At 37.1% G+C, this 21,143-nt stretch overlaps 1 protein-coding gene across 2 annotated transcripts in view; it reads left to right on the top strand.

The window, feature by feature from the left end:
* The window catches only part of LOC132554875 (tropomodulin-1-like), a 29,761-nt gene extending 8,857 nt beyond the window's left edge, over nucleotides 1-20,904 (top strand). For both annotated transcript variants that reach the window (XM_060219201.1, XM_060219199.1), the window contains exons 2-10: nucleotides 5,396-5,530; nucleotides 6,012-6,168; nucleotides 8,242-8,361; nucleotides 8,843-8,932; nucleotides 14,570-14,700; nucleotides 14,843-14,950; nucleotides 16,573-16,716; nucleotides 17,125-17,272; nucleotides 17,770-20,904. In XM_060219201.1, coding sequence (XP_060075184.1) covers nucleotides 5,399-5,530; nucleotides 6,012-6,168; nucleotides 8,242-8,361; nucleotides 8,843-8,932; nucleotides 14,570-14,700; nucleotides 14,843-14,950; nucleotides 16,573-16,716; nucleotides 17,125-17,272; nucleotides 17,770-17,810 — 1,071 coding nt within the window. In that variant the 5' untranslated portion in view covers nucleotides 5,396-5,398 and the 3' untranslated portion in view covers nucleotides 17,811-20,904. The remainder of the gene's footprint in view (nucleotides 1-5,395; nucleotides 5,531-6,011; nucleotides 6,169-8,241; nucleotides 8,362-8,842; nucleotides 8,933-14,569; nucleotides 14,701-14,842; nucleotides 14,951-16,572; nucleotides 16,717-17,124; nucleotides 17,273-17,769) is intronic.
* Nucleotides 20,905-21,143: the final 239 nt, after the last annotated feature.

The raw sequence follows: 21,143 nt of genomic DNA, 5'->3' as shown, positions 1-21,143 counted from the left end.
GTACAATAAATGGGATGTGTTATAACATTTCACTTATGACAAATACAGGTATAGAAAATATTTCTTATTAAATGGGGGCAAATCATATATGTGATGTAAGTGATTAGGGAACAGGGGTTATTTAATCACTGGAAAAAATCAGTGTGATGTAATAAATAACCAGTTGATAAACTTCTTTATCACTGACAAATACAGTGTGATGGAAGTTATTGTCAACTATTATACAGTACTCAATAACACTGTACAGTAAATGATGGAATAAAATTAAAATACTCTCATATAAAGATGATGGGGCTCAGTGTGATGTAAGTGAGAAGGGTGCAGGGGTCATCACTGGGGCTCAGTGTGATGGAAGGCTGGAACTTGTGATAAATCTGTACAATAAATGGGATGTGTTATAACATTTCACTTATGACAAATACAGGTATAGAAAATATTTCTTGTCTTAAATGAGAAACAAATAACCTCTATATATGTGAGTGTACTGCTCTCATTAATCAAAACTCAAAGTTATATAATCACTGGAAAAAATCATTGATGAAATAAATAACCAGTTGATAAACTTCTTTAGTTCACTGACAAATACAGAGTATGCCGTATTTATTGTCAACTATTATACAGTACTGCAATAACACATGCAGTAAATGACCTCTAATGAAATTAAAATACTCTCATATAAAGATGATAGAACAGGGCTCTTACAACACAGAGTTTTTTCCATTTGCTTTACTACACTGTAGGTCATTTTAAAGTATGTACTGGCAATTAATAAAGAAATACTAAGCTGATTATATAAGTGAATTATTAAAGCTCCTGGATATATAAATAAACACTTATACAGGTACTCCTACATGTACGAATTGGGAAAACTTGGGGTCTAAATTGGGAAAAAAGATGCAATTTTGCATTGGGAATTCGGCCCCAAATCTGGCAGATGGAGAGCCCTGTAGAATATTCCCCAACGGACTACAATAAGTTGGTTGTTTACACCATGTTTACATTTTGTTTTAGTTAACTGGTCATTGCGAGAGCCCAGTTATGCACACAGCCACTGTTTTACATTCCTGTGGCTTGTGATGAGGAAAACAATAGACAGCCTCAAGCTCTGTATCCTGTTAACTGAACAATAACAAAATGACGTAGCTAGTTTTCTTTTTTCTTTTTTTCTTTGCCGCTGACTTGTGTACAATATACATATATATGTGATTCATTTTTATGGAACGACATACTTTAAGACTTACAGTGGTATACATTCATTCAGTTCAACACAGAGTTTTTTCTTCTTAATCTTGCTTTACTACACTGTAGGTCATTTTAAAGTATGCACTGGCAATTAATAAAGAAATACTAAGCTGATTATATAAGTGAATTATTAAAGCTCCTGGATATATAAATAAACACTGATGTCACATATTGAAATGTTTATGTATACAGGTACTCCTACATGTACGTTTGGGTACTCCTACATGTACGTTTGGGTACTCCTACATGTACGTTTGTGTACTACATGTACGTTTGGGTACTCCTACATGTACGTTTGTGTACTACATGTACGTTTGGGTACTCCTACATGTACGTTTGGGTACTCCTACATGTACGTTTGTGTACTCCTACATGTACATTTGTGTACTCCTACATGTACATTTGGGTACTCCTACATGTACGTTTGGGTACTCCTACATGTACATTTGGGTACTCCTACATGTATGTTTGGGTAATCCTACATGTACATTTGGGTACTCCTACATGTACGTTTGAGTACTCCTACATGTACGTTTGGGTACTCCTACATGTACGTTTGGGTACTCCTACATGTACGTATGGGTACTCCTACATGTACGTTTGGGTACTCCTACTTGTACATTTATGTACTCCTTCATGTACGTTTGGGTACTCCTACATGTACCTACGGGTATTCCTACATGTACATTCCTGTTTACGCTGTTAGCATGGATTTCCAATGGCGTCATCTCTGCCTTGTTGAAGTATATAATTAAACCAACAAGATACTGTAGACAAACATATTTTAGTGGGTATCTTATTTTTGCCCTAAATATTGCAATGAAATACGATTGTGTTGATTGTCACTTCCATAATATATGATTTATACAGAGCAGCTATCATTGATTGACAAACTCATGATTGTGCTTATTTGCAAGGAATATGCCAGAATATGTTACATGTAGTATGTTACAGTACACACAGGTAGGGGGTAGAATATGTTACATGTAGTATGTTATAGCACACACAGGTAGGGGGTAGAATATGTTACATGTAGTATGTTATAGTACACACAGGTAGGGGTTAGAATATGTTACAGTACACACAGGTAGGGGGTAGAATATGTTACATGTAGTATGTTACAGTACACACAGGTAGGGGGTAGAATATGTTACATGTAGTATGTTATAGCACACACAGGTAGGGGGTAGAATATGTTACATGTAGTATGTTATAGCACACACAGGTAGGGGGTAGAATATGCTACTTGTAGTATGTTACAGTTATAGTATGTTATAGCACACACAGGTAGGGGGTAGAATATGTTACATGTAGTATGTTACAGTACACACAGGTAGGGGGTAGAATATGTTACATGTAGTATGTTATAGCACACACAGGTAGGGGGTAGAATATGTTACATGTAGTATGTTATAGCACACACAGGTAGGGGGTAGAATATGTTACATGTAGTATGTTATAGCACACACAGGTAGGGGGTAGAATATGTTACATGTAGTATGTTACAGTACACACAGGTAGGGGGTAGAATATGTTACATGTAGTATGTTACAGTACACACAGGTAGGAGGTAGAATATGTTACATGTAGTATGTTACAGTACACACAGGTAGGGGGTAGAATATGTTACATGTAGTATGTTACAGTACACACAGGTAGGGGGTAGAATATGTTACATGTAGTATGTTATAGTACACACAGGTAGGGGGTAGAATATGTTACATGTAGTATGTTACAGTACACACAGGTAGGAGGTAGAATATGTTACAGTACACACAGGTAGGGGGTAGAATATGTTACACATGTAGTATGTTACAGTACACACAGGTAGGGGGTAGAATATGTTACAGTACACACAGGTAGGGGGTAGAATATGTTACAGTATACACAGGTAGAGGGTAGAATATGTTACACATGTAGTATGTTACAGTACCCACAGGTAGAGGGTAGAATATGTTACATGTAGTATATTACAGTACACACAGGTAGGAGGTAGAATATGTTACATGTAGTATGTTACAGTACACACAGGTAGGGGGTAGAATATGTTACAGTATACACAGGTAGGGGGTAGAATATGTTACACATGTAGTATGTTACAGTACACACAGGTAGGGGGTAGAATATGTTACACATGTAGTATGTTACAGTACACACAGGTAGGGGGTAGAATATGTTACACATGTAGTATGTTACAGTACACACAGGTAGGGGGTAGAATATGTTACAGTACACACAGGTAGGGGGTAGAATATGTTACAGTACACACAGGTAGGGGGTAGAATATGTTACACATGTAGTATGTTACAGTACACACAGGTAGGGGGTAGAATATGTTACAGTATACACAGGTAGGGGGTAGAATATGTTACAGCACACACAGGTAGAGGGTAGAATATGTTACAGTACACACAGGTAGGGGGTAGAATATGTTACAGTACACACAGGTAGGGGGTAGAATATGTTACACATGTAGTATGTTACAGTACACACAGGTAGGGGGTAGAATATGTTACACGTAGTATGTTACAGTACACACAGGTAGGAGGTAGAATATGTTACAGTACACACAGGTAGGGGGTAGAATATGTTACACATGTAGTATGTTACAGTACACACAGGTAGGGGGTAGAATATGTTACATGTAGTATGTTACAGTACACACAGGTAGGGGGTAGAATATGTTACATGTATGTTACAGTACACACAGGTAGGAGGTAGAATATGGTACAGTACACACAGGTAGGGAGTAGAATATGTTACAGTATACACAGGTAGGGGGTAGAATATGTTACAGCACACACAGGTAGGGGGTAGAATATGTTACACATGTAGTATGTTACAGTACACAGGTAGGGGGTAGAATATGTTACAGTACACACAGGTAGGGGGTAGAATATGTTACACATGTAGTATGTTACAGTACACACAGGTAGGGGGTAGAATATGTTACAGTATACACAGGTAGGGGGTAGAATATGTTACACATGTAGTATGTTACAGTACACACAGGTAGAGGGTAGAATATGTTACATGTAGTATGTTACAGTACACACAGGTAGGAGGTAGAATATGGTACAGTACACACAGGTAGGGGGTAGAATATGTTACATGTAGTATGTTATAGTACACACAGGTAGGGGGTAGAATATGTTACACATGTAGTATGTTACAGTACACACAGGTAGGGGGTAGAATATGTTACAGTACACACAGGTAGAGGGTAGAATATGTTACACATGTAGTATGTTACAGTACACACAGGTAGGGGGTAGAATATGTTACATGTAGTATGTTATAGCACACACATGTAGGGGTAGAATATGTAACATGTGTAGTATGTTACAGTACACACAGGTAGGGAGTAGAATATGTTACACATGTAGAATGTTATAGCACACACATGTAGGGGTAGAATATGTAACACGTGTAGTATGTTACAGTACACACAGGTAGGGGGTAGAATATGTTACACATGTAGAATGTTACAGTACACACAGGTAGGTGGTAGAATATGTAACACATGTAGTATGTTACAGTACACACAGGTAGGGGGTAGAATATGTTAAACATGTAGTATGTTACAGTACACACAGGTAGGGGGTAGAATATGTTACACATGTAGTATGTTACAGTACACACAGGTAGGGGGTAGAATATGTTACACATGTAGTATGTTACAGTACACACATGAGATGTAATTTGTGATTCTCAGAAAGCTGAGCTTTCTAACCGTCTTGTGTCGTCAACATTTCGTCCTTGTGCAGGAAACTTTATAAACATTGATTTGAATAGAAGACTGCTGCATGCTATTTATTGTGGTAGTTACTGGCCATTACAAGGAGAACCTATCTTAGAGTAACCCTGTCTGTAAGAGAGTAAGGCATCCAGGGGCTGTTTTGTGATTCAACAGAGTGAAATTGTAGGATTGTTTTTCTGTCTCTTGTTTTTTTTTTTTTTTTTTTTTTTTTGTTTTATGTATAATTTAAAGTTATTTTTCGTTAAAGTTTTTTCAAAGTATTTAGAAATGATATTGATATTGCTGGGGATCCAAACAGGTGACTTTGTGTATGTGTTTAGGCACTGTTGGATAGTTCTCATGTGTTCATATTTGAGTATCAAGGTTCTCCAACAGCTTTTGTTGATGTTGTAGAAGATGGCGCTGGATAGTGTGCACCTCAAAGCCACGAAAGAAGTGGAAGATTTTGACCTCGATGACATTGACAAACTCCTCTCACAACTGACAACGGAGGAGATTGAGGAGCTTAATGGCGACTTCGACCCTGATGTAAGTACAGTGTATACAGGACAGTTATACAAAATGTCAGGAGACTGAGCAGTTTAATGGTGGCTTCTGATGTAAGTATACAGTACAGTTATACAATATGTCAGGAGACTCAGGAGTTTAATGGTGGCTTCTGATGTAAGTATACAGGACAGTTATACAATATGTCAGGAGACTCAGGAGTTTAATGGTGGCTTCTGATGTAAGTATACAGGACAGTTATACAATATGTCAGGAGACTCAGGAGTTTAATGGTGGCTTCTGATGTAAAGATACAGGACAGTTATACAATATGTCAGGAGACTCAGGAGTTTAATGGTGACATCTGATATAAAGATACAGTATCATGAAATCAGAGTTGGTTAACATCCAGTACCAGGAAAATTTAACAAGTTTTATGCGTGCTGTCACAGCCTTTCAGAAGATTTTTGTATTTGTGATAGTACCAACAGAACCTCACTTACAAAGCTTGTGTTAATTTCAGAACTCGTTTCTACCACCAAGTCAGCGCATGAAACCGCAGACAACAAAGGACCCCACTGGTCCATATAAACGGGAGAAGCTGCTGGCCTTCCTGGAAAAGAAAGCCAAGGAGGAGAAGGACTGGGAACAAGTGAAACCCTATGTCAAGGAGACAAGAGGTTAGTGAGTTCAGGAAAGGGAGATAATCACATAACCTCACCTCAGACTGTAGTCCACAAGGTATTCTCTGGTCAGACAGTATATTTTCCAGAATTCTATAAGATATGTACATATTTTTCACTTGTACAATATCTATCCCTGTGAAGAGGTTTAAAAGGACAAATTTCCATTTTTTTTTTTTTTTTTTTGTGAGTCAGGACAAATTGTAAGATGAGACAATAGCAGTTGTTATTTGTTATTATGTGTATTTTCCTTTGGTATTTAAGGGAAGTGACATTCACTGGAAAATGTTTTTCTTCAGTGCTGGCCATGAAGTAGTTTCCAGCAGTAGGTTAAGCTTGAATAGATCTTCAAAGTGTATGATGGTTAGATCTGTTGCAATATTTACAATGTTTTAATTTTTATTTTCCATTGATGGAAATCACTCATCATCCAAGGTGACTTTTTCTGCAAAAAACCACGGATACAAACACTTTTACTTATAGTAGTAGATACAGTGATAGGGTGGTTTTATTGTTATACTGTATATAAAGGTGTGATAGGGTCAGTATGTATATCTAGGTGTGATAGGGTCAGTATGTATATCTAGGTGTGATATGGTCAGTATGTATATCTAGATGTGATATGGTCAGTATGTATATCTAGGTGTGATATGGTCAGTATGTATATCTAGGTGTGATAGGGTCAGTATGTATATCTAGGTGTGATATGGTCAGTATGTATATCTAGATGTGATATGGTCAGTATGTATATCTAGGTGTGATATGGTCAGTATGATACTGTATATCTAGGTGTGATATGGTCAGTATGTATATCTAGACGTGATATGGTCAGTATGTATATCTAGATGTGATATGGTCAGTATGTATATCTAGGTGTGATAGGGTCAGTATGTATATTTAGGTGTGATATGGTCAGTATGTATATCTAGGTGTGATATGGTCAGTATGTATATCTAGGTGTGATAGGGTCAGTATGTATATCTAGATGTGATATGGTCAGTATGTATATCTAGGTGTGATATGGTCAGTATGTATATCTAGGTGTGATATGGTCAGTATGTATATCTAGATGTGATATGGTCAGTATGTATATCTAGGTGTGATATGGTCAGTATGTATATCTAGGTGTGATATGGTCAGTATGTATATCTAGGTGTGATATGGTCAGTATGTATATCTAGGTGTGATAGGGTCAGTATGTATATCTAGGGGTGATAGGGTCAGTATGTATATCTAGGGGTGATAGAGTCAGTATGTATATCAAGGGGTGATAGGGTCAGTATGTATATCTAGGTGTGATAGGGTCAGTATGTATATCTAGGTGTGATATGGTCAGTATGTATATCTAGGTGTGATATGGTCAGTATGTATATCTAGGTGTGATAGGGTCAGTATGTATATCTAGGTGTGATATGGTCAGTATGTATATCTAGGTGTGATAGGGTCAGTATGTATATCTAGGTGTGATAGGGTCAGTATGTATATCTAGGTGTGATATGGTCAGTATGTATTTAAGATGTGATATGGTCAGTATGTATATCTAGGTGTGATATGGTCAGTATGTATATCTAGATGTGATATGGTCAGTATGATACTGTATATCTAGGTGTGATATGGTCAGTATGATACTGTATATCTAGGTGTGATACTGTATATCTAGGTGTGATATGGTCAGTATGATACTGTATATCTAGGTGTGATATGGTCAGTATGATACTGTATATCTAGGTGTGATACTGTATATCTAGGTGTGATACTGTATATCTAGGTGTGATATTGTATATCTAGGTGTGATACTGTATATCTAGGTGTGATATGGTCAGTATGATACTGTATATCTAGGTGTGATATGGTCAGTATGATACTGTATATCTAGGTGTGATACTGTATATCTAGGTGTGATACTCTATATCTAGGTGTGATACTGTATATCAAGGTTTGATACTGTATATCTAGGTGTGATACTGTATATCTAGGTGTGATACTAGGTGTGATACAGGTGTGATACTGTATATCTAGGTGTGTATATACAGATCTATTGCTCTCTATAACCTGATCTATTTATTACAGGGAAGATCTATAAACCGAAAGAGGAGCCTAAGGTGGAGGTACATGAGGACGAGGCAATACAGACTGAGTGGGACGATATCTTAGCCGGGGCATCAGAGGAGGAGCTTGTAGACCTTGCTGGTAAATGATGTAGACAGGTTATAATCACTGTAGACAGGTTATAATCACTGTAGACAGGTTATCACTATATACAGTTGGTCACTGTAGACAGGTTATCACTATATACAGTTGGTCACTGTAGACAGGTAATTACCACAGAAATATCACAATAGACAGGTTATCACTATATACAGTTGGTCACTGTAGACGGGTAACAACCACAGAAATATCACTATAGACAGGTTATCACTATATACAGTTGGTCACTGTATACGGGTAACCACCACAGAAATATCACTATAGACAGGTTATCACTATATACAGGTTGTGGCAGTAGACTGGCAACCACCACAGAAATATCTTTATAGACAGGTTATCACTATATACAGTTGGTCACTGTAGACAGGTTATCACTATATACAGTTGGTCACTGTAGACAGGTTATCACTATATACAGTTGGTCACTGTAGACAGTATTTGATGATATTTCTTTTTGTTGTAGCTGTGTTGGGATTTCATGGCATGCTGAATCAGACACAATACTACGCATCCTTAGAGAGTGAGGACATATCACACACCGGCGGCTTTACTGGTAAATACATATACTACCATTGGGCATTTGACAAATAAATAAAGGGAAGTTTTCAGTTGGAAATCAGATACAGGGGTATGTTTTACAGTAATGTAAGATGTACATTAGATGTGTTTCACAAATGTTTCAAAAAAATCTTTTGATGGATACATCACAAATCTGACCGAAAAGTTCCGAGAACTTTGTGTCATACAGTTTTATGATCAGTGACAGGAAATGAACATTGTTAAAGTATAATGAACAGCTCCTTGGTAATTTAGGATTATCAAGTGTGAGCAGATTTTCAAAATTAACTCCCAAGGGAGGTAATCCTTACACAAATCACAGGTATAGTAATGATGTGAATTGTAGCATGTATCTTTAGCTTTAACACCACTGTGGTATGTTATGTTAACTTTCTAAGCAACTATTGTATGGTTTTACTCTACAAAATAAAGTTTGTCAGAAAAAATCTACTGAAAGACAGTCTTCTAAACCTCCAAATTAGCCAGTGTTTTCTCTTACAAGGCATGTGCCTGGACTGTGTCTGGAAGTGTGGTTCTTCACTAACAAGTGTTCTGCATGCTCTTCCAAGGTTAAATGGCAGTATCAATAGGGAATATTTTATGGTTAAAGGTTAAGCTTCAAAGCCAAAGGGTTTCACAGGAGTAACACAAGGTCACTGAGTGTCACCATGGCAAACACCAAGTCACATAATCACTTGTGTCACAGTGGGTAACACCAAGTCACGGGGTGTCATATTGGATAACACAGAGGATTTTCACAGATACTAACTGTGTATGAAATACAGAGTTAAAACGACACATTTGTGGTAACCTCAGCGAGAATTACAGAAATGTTGCCATTAGTCACGGAGATGTTAACAACTCAAAGGAGCAACACAAGGTCTTTGGAGTAATATCTAATTCAAAGGTCACAAGGAACAAAATGGGTCAGATTTGGGTAAAACTATGTCACAGATTAGAACAAGGTTGCAGCAGTAGGCCAGAGGTAAGCACAGGTCATGAGTAATAATAGGACGTAGGTCAGGGGTTCACCACAGGTCATGGGTGACAGCATGTTACTGGTCTGGAGTAACACCAGGTCATAGGTCACGGAAAATCAGGTCATAGGTCACGGGTAACAGCAGTTCAAAGAGGTTGCCATGATTATTATTGTGTTTAATATGGCCTTGGATTTGTTTGTGTGTAACAGCATGTTAATTGTCTTGGCAGCACCTACAGGTAAGGAGACCGATATATGTACCAAAAAGGTCAGATTGAAAAAAATACCTGTTTGTTGTGTGTTTTTTTATACACTACAGAGATTAGAGACATTGTAAAAAGATGCACGTGAAACAGGTGTTTTTTCAGAGGTTGGCCTCACAATCACTTGTAACCTTGTTGTCAACCAGTGCTTTGGTGTATATATATCCCATAGTGGCCCACAGCACAGCAGATTCAACAATCATTGCTACAAGTTTGTGGATACATGTGTATATAGTTCAATGTATAACTCATCAAAATTTGTAAAATTCCTTGAGGACATAGCATTTTCCCAATTGGCATCAATGACAAGATTTTAAAATTTGAATAAATATATTCAATCTGGAAATTTACGGAGAAAATCTAGATTTGATATGGCATTGTATCCTACAAAAACTAAAATTTTATTTAAAATTTTTATTTTGACTACAGATCAATAACCGTCACATGAACTTTTCACATAGACCAAAACATCCATGTTGTGTATGTTGTAAGTGTGTGATAATCACATTGTTGTGTGTTGTTGTTTGAATTACCAATGTTTTGTATTTGTACCTCTCAGACCCTGGTAAGTAATATATATCTCCTTCTACTCACTGCAATCCCAGGCTTTCGTAGATCTCTTTTCTCATGGATTCTCCGGTACTTAACGTAGATCACTTACTTGCTTTACTGGTACACATGTACTAAGATCACTTATTTTTGAGTACATATATACTTGGACAAGCTGCATCAGATTTTGATAATGGACAGCAATCCAGTCAGTGCATATGTTCTCAGCCTGTCTAGCATTTCTAACTCTCTGTCTCTCTGCATGATATATTGAATACAATAATCAAAGTTACTAAAATCTTCATTCATTGATGGGTGTGGTTCTTTTCTGTAGGATATAGTTTAACTCATTATTTGGTTATACAGAATCTAATTCTAAGTTTGTATAGACTTGTATGTCTTGTATTACAACCAGGGTTTTCCATAATTTTGTTAGTAGTAGGCTGTGTAGTGAAAGTAGGAGGCTGGCCTGCCGTGTATGTGTAGTCGTGTATGGGACATTATTATGGAACTGGATTGGTGTAGGCGGCCAAATGATCAAAGTAGCCGGTCAAATTGGCCGGCAACTGGCTCTTATGGCCGGCAACCAGCTCTTATGGAAAACCCTGACAACACTAACAAATAGTGCATAAATATACTAATATTGTGTGATATTATTTTGTCTTCTCATCTTGGTTTGCATGATGTGCATGTTGCTTTGCTTTGCATACAGGGAAACCGTCTTACACATCAGCTGACAGTGGAAGGAATATTGTATGCCTGGTCATCATTTCTAATTAGTTATTTTATATATGTGATTTACAGTACTGATGATAGAATTAAGTCTTATATGTTAACACCTGAACAGCATGATTCAGGGATATTAATGTACTTTATGAAATAAGACATAGCTAGTAATGTTTCTTTTTTATTTTTTTTTACTCAAATATACACAAATTTACATAAGCTCCAGTTTAGATCTATGATAAACAGAATCTTAAACTTGTTTTCATTCCATCTAACGCCAAATTTTACTGGGGTGATGGAAACTGATATCCACTGTATTTATCCTCAGCATGCTGTTTGTTCTGTGGATTGAGATTTTGTGTGTTATGGTTTGGGTTGGAAAATTTTGTGCAACTTCTTTCAGGTTATTATCTAAGATAAGAAATTACAATTATTAGATATATTGGTTCTTACTTATATGTAAATACTAAATTTGTAGATGTTATGGAAATATGTTGTGTATATATAATGTAACTTGGAAGTTGTCATGTAACAGTTTCTGTAAAATCCAGAGAAAGTAGAATTTTTCAGATTCAATGCAAATATAATATGTTGCACATTTATTGTAAATTCTTCTTGGAATTGGTAAACTGTATTTGTTAGGAGACTCTCTTAGTCTCATTTACTAAATGTATGCTTCATTATACTTTTAAGACCATTTTCTTTTGTCACATAAAGTGGATGATGTACAAAAAAAAACTTTCAAAGAATTTATATTGGTGTTTTAATATTTGGCAAGACAGATAACAAAAGCAGCAATATATGATAATGTGTAAAATTGATAAATACTTAGGACAGGGATTGTATAGATGATAAATATGTAGGACAGGTATTTTATAGAAGATGATAAATACTTAGGACAGGGATTTTATAGAAGATGATAAATACTTAGGACAGGTAATGTATAAAAGATGATAAATACTTAGGACAGGGATTCTATAGAAGATGATAAATACTTAGGACAGGTATTTTATAGAAGATGATAAACTAAGGACAGGGATTTTATAGAAGATGAATATTAGGACAGGGATTTTATAGATGATGAATATGTAGGACAGGGATTTTATAGAAGGGATTTTATAGAAGATAAATACTTAGGACAGGGATTTTATAGATGATGAATATGTAGGACAGGTATTTTATAGATGATGAATATGTAGGACAGGGATTTTATAGAAGATAAATACTTAGGACAGGGATTTTATAGAAGATAAATACTTAGGACAGGGATTCTATAGAAGATGATAAATACTTAGGACAGGGATTTTATAGAAGATAAATACTTAGGACAGGGATTTTATAGATGATGAATATGTAGGACAGGGATTTTAAAGAAGATAAATACTTCGGACAGGGATTTTATAGAAGATGGACAGGGATTTTAAATACTATGTAGGACAGGTATTTTATAGATAATGAATATGTATTTTAAATAAATACTTAGGACAGGTATTGTATAAAAGATAATAAATATTTAGGACAGGGATTCTATAGAAGATGATAAATACTTAGGACAGGGATTTTATAGAAGATGATAAATACTTAGGACAGGGATTTTATAGAAGATAAATACTTAGGACAGGTATTTTATAAAAGATTATTAATATTTTCAGTATTAATTTTGCCCTACGTCTACACACAGTGTAATCATACCTGAAATGGTCATTTTTTTGGAATGCTGGGACATTAACATGTCCTGTTTATAAATACATCTAGCATGTTAATTTGTACAGTGTGTAAGATATAATAACTTGTAATTCAGAAATATGGTTATTGATCATTTGTACTGATAGACCTAATTCCTACTACCAACAACACACCAATCCTGTTAGATTTCATCAATAAAGATTTGTATATGATTATTAGGACAGGTATTTTATACCATCTGTATGAAGGTATTTTATAGATAAATACTTAGGACAGGGATTTTATTGTCAAATCTTGTACAACTTTTATAGAAAATCAGGACTGATTCAAATTTTCACAAAAGATGCAAGGTTTATTTATACAGGTCACAACCCACTGCATTGTTTACTTATATATATACATATATTTGTTTGTGGTTTGTGCATGTTGACTGGACTTCTAATGTATTGGTAATGAGCTATGTCCCCTGATGTTGGAAACCTATATTCCTCATGATGTTGGTAGACTATATTCCTCATGAGGGCTTACTAATGAGTTATGTCCCCTGATGTTGGTAGTTTATATTCCTCATGAGGGCTTACTAATGAGTTATGTCCCCAAATGTTGGTAGTTTATATTCCTCATGAGGGCTTACTAATGAATTATGTCCCCTGATGTTGGTAGTCTATATTCCTCATGAGGGCTGTGTCTGAGTTATGTCCCTGCATGATGTATATATACATATATTTGTTTGTGGTTTGTGCATGTTGACTGGACTATATTATGATGGCTTACTAATGAGTTATGTCCCCTGATGTTGGTAGTCTATATTCCTCATGAGGGCTTACTAATGAGTTATGTCCCCTGATGTTGGTAGTCTATATTCCTCATGAGGGCTTACTAATGAGTTATGTCCCCTGATGTTGGTAGACTATATTCCTCATGAGGGCTTACTAATGAGTTATGTCCCCTGATGTTGGTAGACTATATTCCTCATGATGTTGGTAGTCTATATTCTTCATGAGGGCTTATTAATGAGTTATGTCCCCTGATGTTGGTAGTCTATATTCCTCATGAGGGCTTACTAATGAGTTATGTCCCCTGATGTTGGTAGACTATATTCCACATGATGTTGGTAGACTATATTCCTCATGAGGGCATACGAATGAGTTATGTCCCCTGATGTTGGTAGACTATATTCCTCATGAGGGCTTACTAATGAGTTATGTCCCCAGATGTTTGTAGTCTATATTCTTTATTATGTTGATAGATTATATTCCTCATGATGTTGGTACACTTTATTCCTTATGAGGGCTTACTAATGAGTTATGCCCCTTGATGTGGGTAGTCTATATTCCCAGATGAAGGGTTTTTGATGAGTTATGTCCCCTGATGTTGGTAGACTGTATTCCCAGATGACAATTTATTAATGAGTTATATCCCCTGACAGGAACGGCCAAAGCACAGGTACTGAAGCTGGTGCCTGCAGAACCTCCAAACCCTACTGATGTGGAGGAAAGTATAAAAAAGATCCAAGCCAATGACGCTAAACTGAAGTCACTCAACCTCAATAACATTAAGGCAAGTCTCTATTATTGAGTTTAGATCGATGTATTTTTATTTGAATGTTTAATGTCTCGTTTAGTGTGCTCCTTGTTTATCAGTCTGTGCATGTAAACATAGCACTGCAGAACTAACATGCTTCTGACATTTTCAATTTCAGAACATTTCATATGAGCGACAGATTGAGGTTATAGAGGGACTTAAAAGCAATACCTGTCTAGAGACACTGGAGATGGCAAACGTAGCAATGACTGACAGAGTGGCTTCTGTAAGTTAGTTCCTGATACTGATACAAAATTAGTATGATAAAAGTTTCTGGAAAAGTTTAAGATTCACACAAAATTAATCAGGTTTTATTAGCCAACCATCATCAGATGCAACTTTACAAGTTTGTTATCACTATTCCTTAAGAAGCACTGAATGGATATCTCTCAAACTTCCTGTGTAGTTTTCCTGTTTGTCCCTAGTTGTACCAAGTCAATTTTGGGACTAATCAGAAAAACATAATGGCCAACAGGCAGCCATCTTTGATTTTGTTAAGTAAAGTTTTTATTGCTATGTCTTGAGAACTACAGCATATAATTTCTCAAATTTTATATGTAGGTTTCCTTTGGTCCCAAGTTTCACCCATTTCAGGTTTGACCAGAAAAAAACAAAATGTCGGATGGTGGCCATCTTGGATTTTGACAATGCAGGTTTGTTTTGCTATTTTTTGAGAAATATTTGATGGATCTTTCTTAAGTTTCAAATGTAGGTCCCCCTTGGTCCCTTGCCCTACCCAAATCAAATGGGCACATATACGGACCAAGGGGAACCTACACATGAAATTTGAGAAAAATCAATCCAGTACTTCTCAAGAAATAGCGATAAAAAAAATAACAATAACAGAAATTGTTTACATTGGGAGGGACTACGTATGTAGGGCAATTTGAATACACCACAATCTGATGATCATTGGCTAAAAACTGACCAATCATCGGCTGATGTGCTCTTCTAGAAGATTACAGGGAATGACGTCCAATTACAAAGCCATTACAACATATGGTTATGCGACCTCGATATTTGTTTGATGTGCTTTAAAGGATCAAACTAGTCTTTTTGTCTTGTCCACAAAGGTGTCATCCATAAAACCAAGTCAGGGGTGGGCTTATCACAGAACCCCAGGGGGCAACACATTACCTTAGACTCCAAGTCAGGGGTGGGCCTATCACAGAACCCCAGGGGGCAACACATTACCTTAGACTCCAAGTCAGGAGTGGGCTTATCACAGAACCCCAGGGACCAATGCGTGACCTCTGATTTCAAGTCAGGGGTGTGCTTATCACAGAACCCCAGGAGCAACACATGACTTCTGATTTAAAGTCAGGGATGGGCTTATCACAGAACCCCAGGGGCAACACTTCACTTCTGATTTCAAGTCAGGGATGGGCTTATCACAGAACCTGCAGAGGCAACACATTACCTTAGACTCCAAGTGAGGGGTGGGCTTATCATAGAACCTGCGGGGGCAACACATTACTTTAAACTCCAAGTCAGGTGGGCTTATCACAGAACCCCAGGGGGCAACACATAACCTTGACTCCAAGTCAGGGGTGGGTTTTCACAGAACCCTAAGGGGGTAACACATTAACTCTGACTCCAAGGCAGGAGTGGGCTTTTCCCATCCCCAGGAGAGCAACGCATTTTCTTTGACTCGAAGTCAGGGTGGGCTTATTACAAGACAATAGAATAGATATAGATTGGCCTATTTACTAGACCTTATTGTTGGATATAAATGAAGTAATTAGATTGATGAAGATATCTTCTTCTATCAAGATTTACTTTAGAGAGAATATTAAGTTGGTCCTCAACAAACACACTCTATTTATTATTACGATGTATCTGTTGTAGGTTGTTCCAGATGCTCTAAGGGCCAACAAGACACTCAAGGTGCTAAGTCTTGAGTCCAACTTCATAGGTGGGGATTGTTTGGTGGAGATCCTTAAGGCTATCAATGAAAACCAGACACTTCAGGAACTGAGGTTTGCTAACCAGGTAAGAGGTCAATCACTTTTAAGAACTGAAGTTTTCTAACCAGGCTAGAGATTGAATACTTAAAGACCTGAGGGTTTGCTAACCAGGAAAGAGGTCATATGCTTTTAAGAACTGAGGTTTGCTAACTAGGCTAGAGGTCAGGTACTTGAGGAACTGAGGTTTTATAACCAAGTTAGAGAACAAACACTTCAAGAATTAAGGTTTGCTAAACCAGGTTAAAGGTAAATTACTTCAAGACCTGAGGTTTACTATCAAGGTTAGAGATCAAACACTTTAGAACCTGATGTTTGCTAACTGGGTCAAGATCTGAGGTTCACAAGCCAGATTAAAAGTTGAAACAGATATTAGATAAATAATGCATAGAAAAGTACACAACAGTCAATGACATCAAGTTTTTGTCTTACTCAGAAACCTGAGGCACTAGGAAACAAAGTAGAGATGAAAGTGTTAAAGATGATTGAAGCCAACACATCCCTACTTAAGTTTGGTATCCATTTCGAATTCCCCGAGCCCAGAGTCCGCGTCCACGACAAAATTCAAAACAACAATGATGAATGTAAGTAGTGAAACAAGTCAAACAAAAACATTGAAAATGGTGAAAATAATAAGTTGAATATTCGTCTTACATTAACATGTAACTCTGTAGACACTTATTAGAAAATGTGAAATGTATCTCCAATCATTCATAACTATCTGAAAAAGAATTATCATAGTTATATGGAGTGTTCTGAGGAAGGTATCCCATTTCTATATATAACTGTAAGATGGATTACTTTGTGAGGAGAGGTATCCCATTTCTATATATAACTGTAATATTGAATACTTTGTGAGGAGAGGTATCCCATTTCTGTAACTGTAAGATGGATTACTTTCTGAGGAGAGGTATCCCATTTCTATATATAACTGTAAGATGGATTACTTTGTGAGGAGAGGTATCCCATTTCTGTAACTGTAAGATGGAATACTTTGTGAGGAGGTATCCCATTTCAGTAGTTGTTAGATGGAATGATTTTGTTTGCTTTCTTTTCTAATTCAATGTTTTCTATTTTGTAGTGAGGAAGAAGCGGTTAGGAGATGACAAATCTTCATCTTAGACTTCCATAGAAATTGATAGAATGGGATGGTAACCAGCCATTACAGTTGAGAGAATCGTGTGACTAATGACTTAGACAACTATTTTAATTATGTACAACTTTCCCATTAGAAGAAGGAGAGTACCCTAGTGCCATTTGGAGGGATTGCTCCATAAGTTGGCAGGTCTTTATTAGTCCTCAGTTAAAGTCTGTGTCCCTCAAACCAAGGACAGGGCTTTGTGTATCTCTAGGTATTATGTTCCTGTGTACAGCTGCTGGGGTGATGTGTCCTGTCGCAGAAGTCTGTTCAGCCCGTTGGATGGGACATACTGTGATCAATACCACCATTGGTGTTCTGTACAGTCTTTAGACTGGGATGTCCTAGTGGTCAGTACAGTCTATAGACTGGGATGTCCTAGTGGTCTGTACAGTCCCCAGACTGGGATGTCCTAGTGGTCTGTACAGTCCCTAGACTGGGATGTCCTAGTGGTCTGTACAGTCCTTAGACTGGCATGTCCCAGTGTTCTGCACAGTCCCTAGTGGGATGTCCTAGTGGTCTGTACAGTCCCTAGACTGGGATGTCCCAGTGGTCTGTACAGTCCCTAGACTAGGATGTCCCAGTGTTCTGTACAGTCCCTAGACTGGGATGTCCCAGTGTTCTGTACATTCCCTAGACTGGGTTGTCCCAGTGGTCTGTACAGTCCCTAGACTGGGATGTCCCAGTGTTCTGTAGAGTCCCTAGACTGGGATGTCCTAGTGGTCTGTACTGTCCCTAGACTGGGTTGTCCAAGTGTTCTGTACAGTCCCTAGACTGGGATGTCCCAGTGTTCTGTACAGTCCCTAGACTGGGATGTCCTAGTGTTCTGTACAGACCCTAGACTGGGATGTTCTAGTGGTCTGTACAGTCCCTAGACTGGGATGTCCTAGTGGTCTGTACAGCCCTTTGGGATGGGACATTCTGTCCCACTGGTCAGCACACCCCCTAGTTGGGCCATCCCAATGGCCTGTACACAGCCCTAGTCCAGTGTAGCCCCTAGACTGAGATGTCATAAGCTGGGACACCATGGCAGGTGCCTTTGAATTGAGATATTACCCAAAGGGAGACAACCTTTTACTCTGATACTCAAATGATGAAATCTTCAAAACTCATCATCACCCATCATGGGTATTTGTCCTGGAATTGATACATCCTGGTAATTATGGACTACCTTGAATTAAAAAAAACTGTGGTTGACTGAGCTATCCCTACACAGATACCAGGACAAGGCACAGAAATCCTCATTCTGATTCCTAACAAGACATTCCCTGTTTTTTTCAGCACGATGGGTTTCAGACCTGGTAATTTCTGGCTGCAAGTGTCCAGGAGTATGTTCTGGTCAACACTGTAGAAGTGTTGGCCATTTAGAAGTAGATTTTATATATGACTCCACAGGTTAGAAGATAAATGATAGGAGATTTTTAATTACTTTGTCATATTTATAATTTTTGCTCTTTGTACTGGTTCAGATAATGATAGAATCTTGTGATAAAGGAATAATTAGCTTAGTGGAATCTAAATGTTTGTATTAAATGTATGGAAATGCTTCATGATGCTCAATACTTGTCAGATTTCCAGACTATCTGGAGCAGGCTTCTCTTTAGTTAAACAATACTTCCCAAGCTGCTGCTATTGTGAGATGTGCCCTGCCAACTTTTAGTTGATCAATGGAGTAATTTGTTTAAAAAAATATTGTAACGAGGTAACTACAATTGCTATTTTGTGTGTGAGAGAGGGCTGAGATAAAACAAGAAAAATAATGTGTGTGTTTGTGGGAGAGATAGATTTAATTACAAGAGAGTGAGGGTGTGTACAATTTTAGCTGCTGTTTAGTCAACCTATCAGGGGAGGCAATCCCTGATCAAAGTAGACAACCTTTTATTTAATCAGGAATACAACCCTTTATCAGGAAAGGCAATCCTTGGGATTAAAGTGGAAAATATTCAACAAGGGAAACAATCCTTTAGTGAAGAGACACTTATGAACAAGGGAGGTAATTCCGTATTGGGGGGGCTATTCCTGTAAGATAACCCATCACATCCTTGACATGTGTTTTAGCAATACTTTCTGTTGGTTGTTGGAGTATTACATTTTTGTGTTTTTATATAGAAACTTTTTTATTATTTCTTAAATTATTCCCCTTGTATTGAATCCTATATCATGTATAATCTAGGTGTTTTGTGAATATTTAAATAAATACCTTCTTGTCCTCGTTAATCCAGCTATACATTAATGTATCTGTTGGTTTCTGTCTATAAATGTCCCTGATTTTTACAGATATATGGACCTAGATAGGTCTGTTACATCTACAGCAATAATATAATGGTACATATAGTTACTATCACATCAGCACAATATACTATTTTTCACTAACAGCCGTCTCAGGGCACACTGACGGTCAGTCTCTCACCACTGTTGGTCATTCTTGTCTAATGGTCAGGTTAACTACAGCTGGTTTGTGTCTGTCCATCAGTCTGTGTGTCTATATGACTAGTCAGCTCTTTGCTATTTGCTGCATTTTTATGCAAGGTGCTTGCCGTAAGAGTTCTTAGTGTTGAATATAGGCTCAACTCTACAATTTTTAGTCCAGATTTATATACAGTAAAAGATAATTAAATGTTGATGAATGCTCTAATAATTTTAAAGAAAATTGTTCATATTTCTCTTTATTCTCATGAAAATATGTAGAAAATATAAATTTTACTAAATTTATGTCATCAGAAACATGTTTTCACTTTAAAAACTTTCATGTAATCTATAATTTTATGCACTGTATATAAGTATAGGAAAGTTATTAACAGAATATTCATGTTTAAGCCATGTACAATATGACAGTAAAACACAAAAGATAAATAATATTTTTCAAAATTGGAGCTAGATTTAATGCAGAATTATAAAAAGATTCAGACATATTAGGTCCTAGGTCCTTTGTTCATACCCGTAATGATTGTATCTGTTGCTTATAAAGGCTGGTTTTATATAGGAGATCTGATGCACTGCTTTTGTTAATACTTGGATAGTTGTAGAACCCCACACTCCACCGGTACATACCGGACACAATAAAACAAAACCTTCCAATTCTGTCTCCTGTTGTTCTTCAGCTTTCCTTGTTTTAACTCTACTTGAAGGCGATACAGTTGGCTGGTGATTGAAATGTCAGACACCATATTGTATCATTGGACAAGATACTATACTTGCTCCAGTTAGACTTGGTTATAAATGAGTACATCAGTACTGGACATGTTGTGTACATCAGTAGTGGACATGTTGTGTACATCAGTAGTGGACATGTTGTGTACATCAGTAGTGGACATGTT

The sequence above is a fragment of the Ylistrum balloti genome, unplaced genomic scaffold, assembly GCF_031769215.1.
Source record: "Ylistrum balloti isolate Yb309-2 unplaced genomic scaffold, AGI_CSIRO_Ybal_v1 Utg370448, whole genome shotgun sequence".
In the NCBI taxonomy this organism is placed as follows: Eukaryota; Metazoa; Mollusca; class Bivalvia; order Pectinida; family Pectinidae; genus Ylistrum; species Ylistrum balloti.
This window is presented reverse-complemented; position numbering and strand designations above follow the sequence as displayed.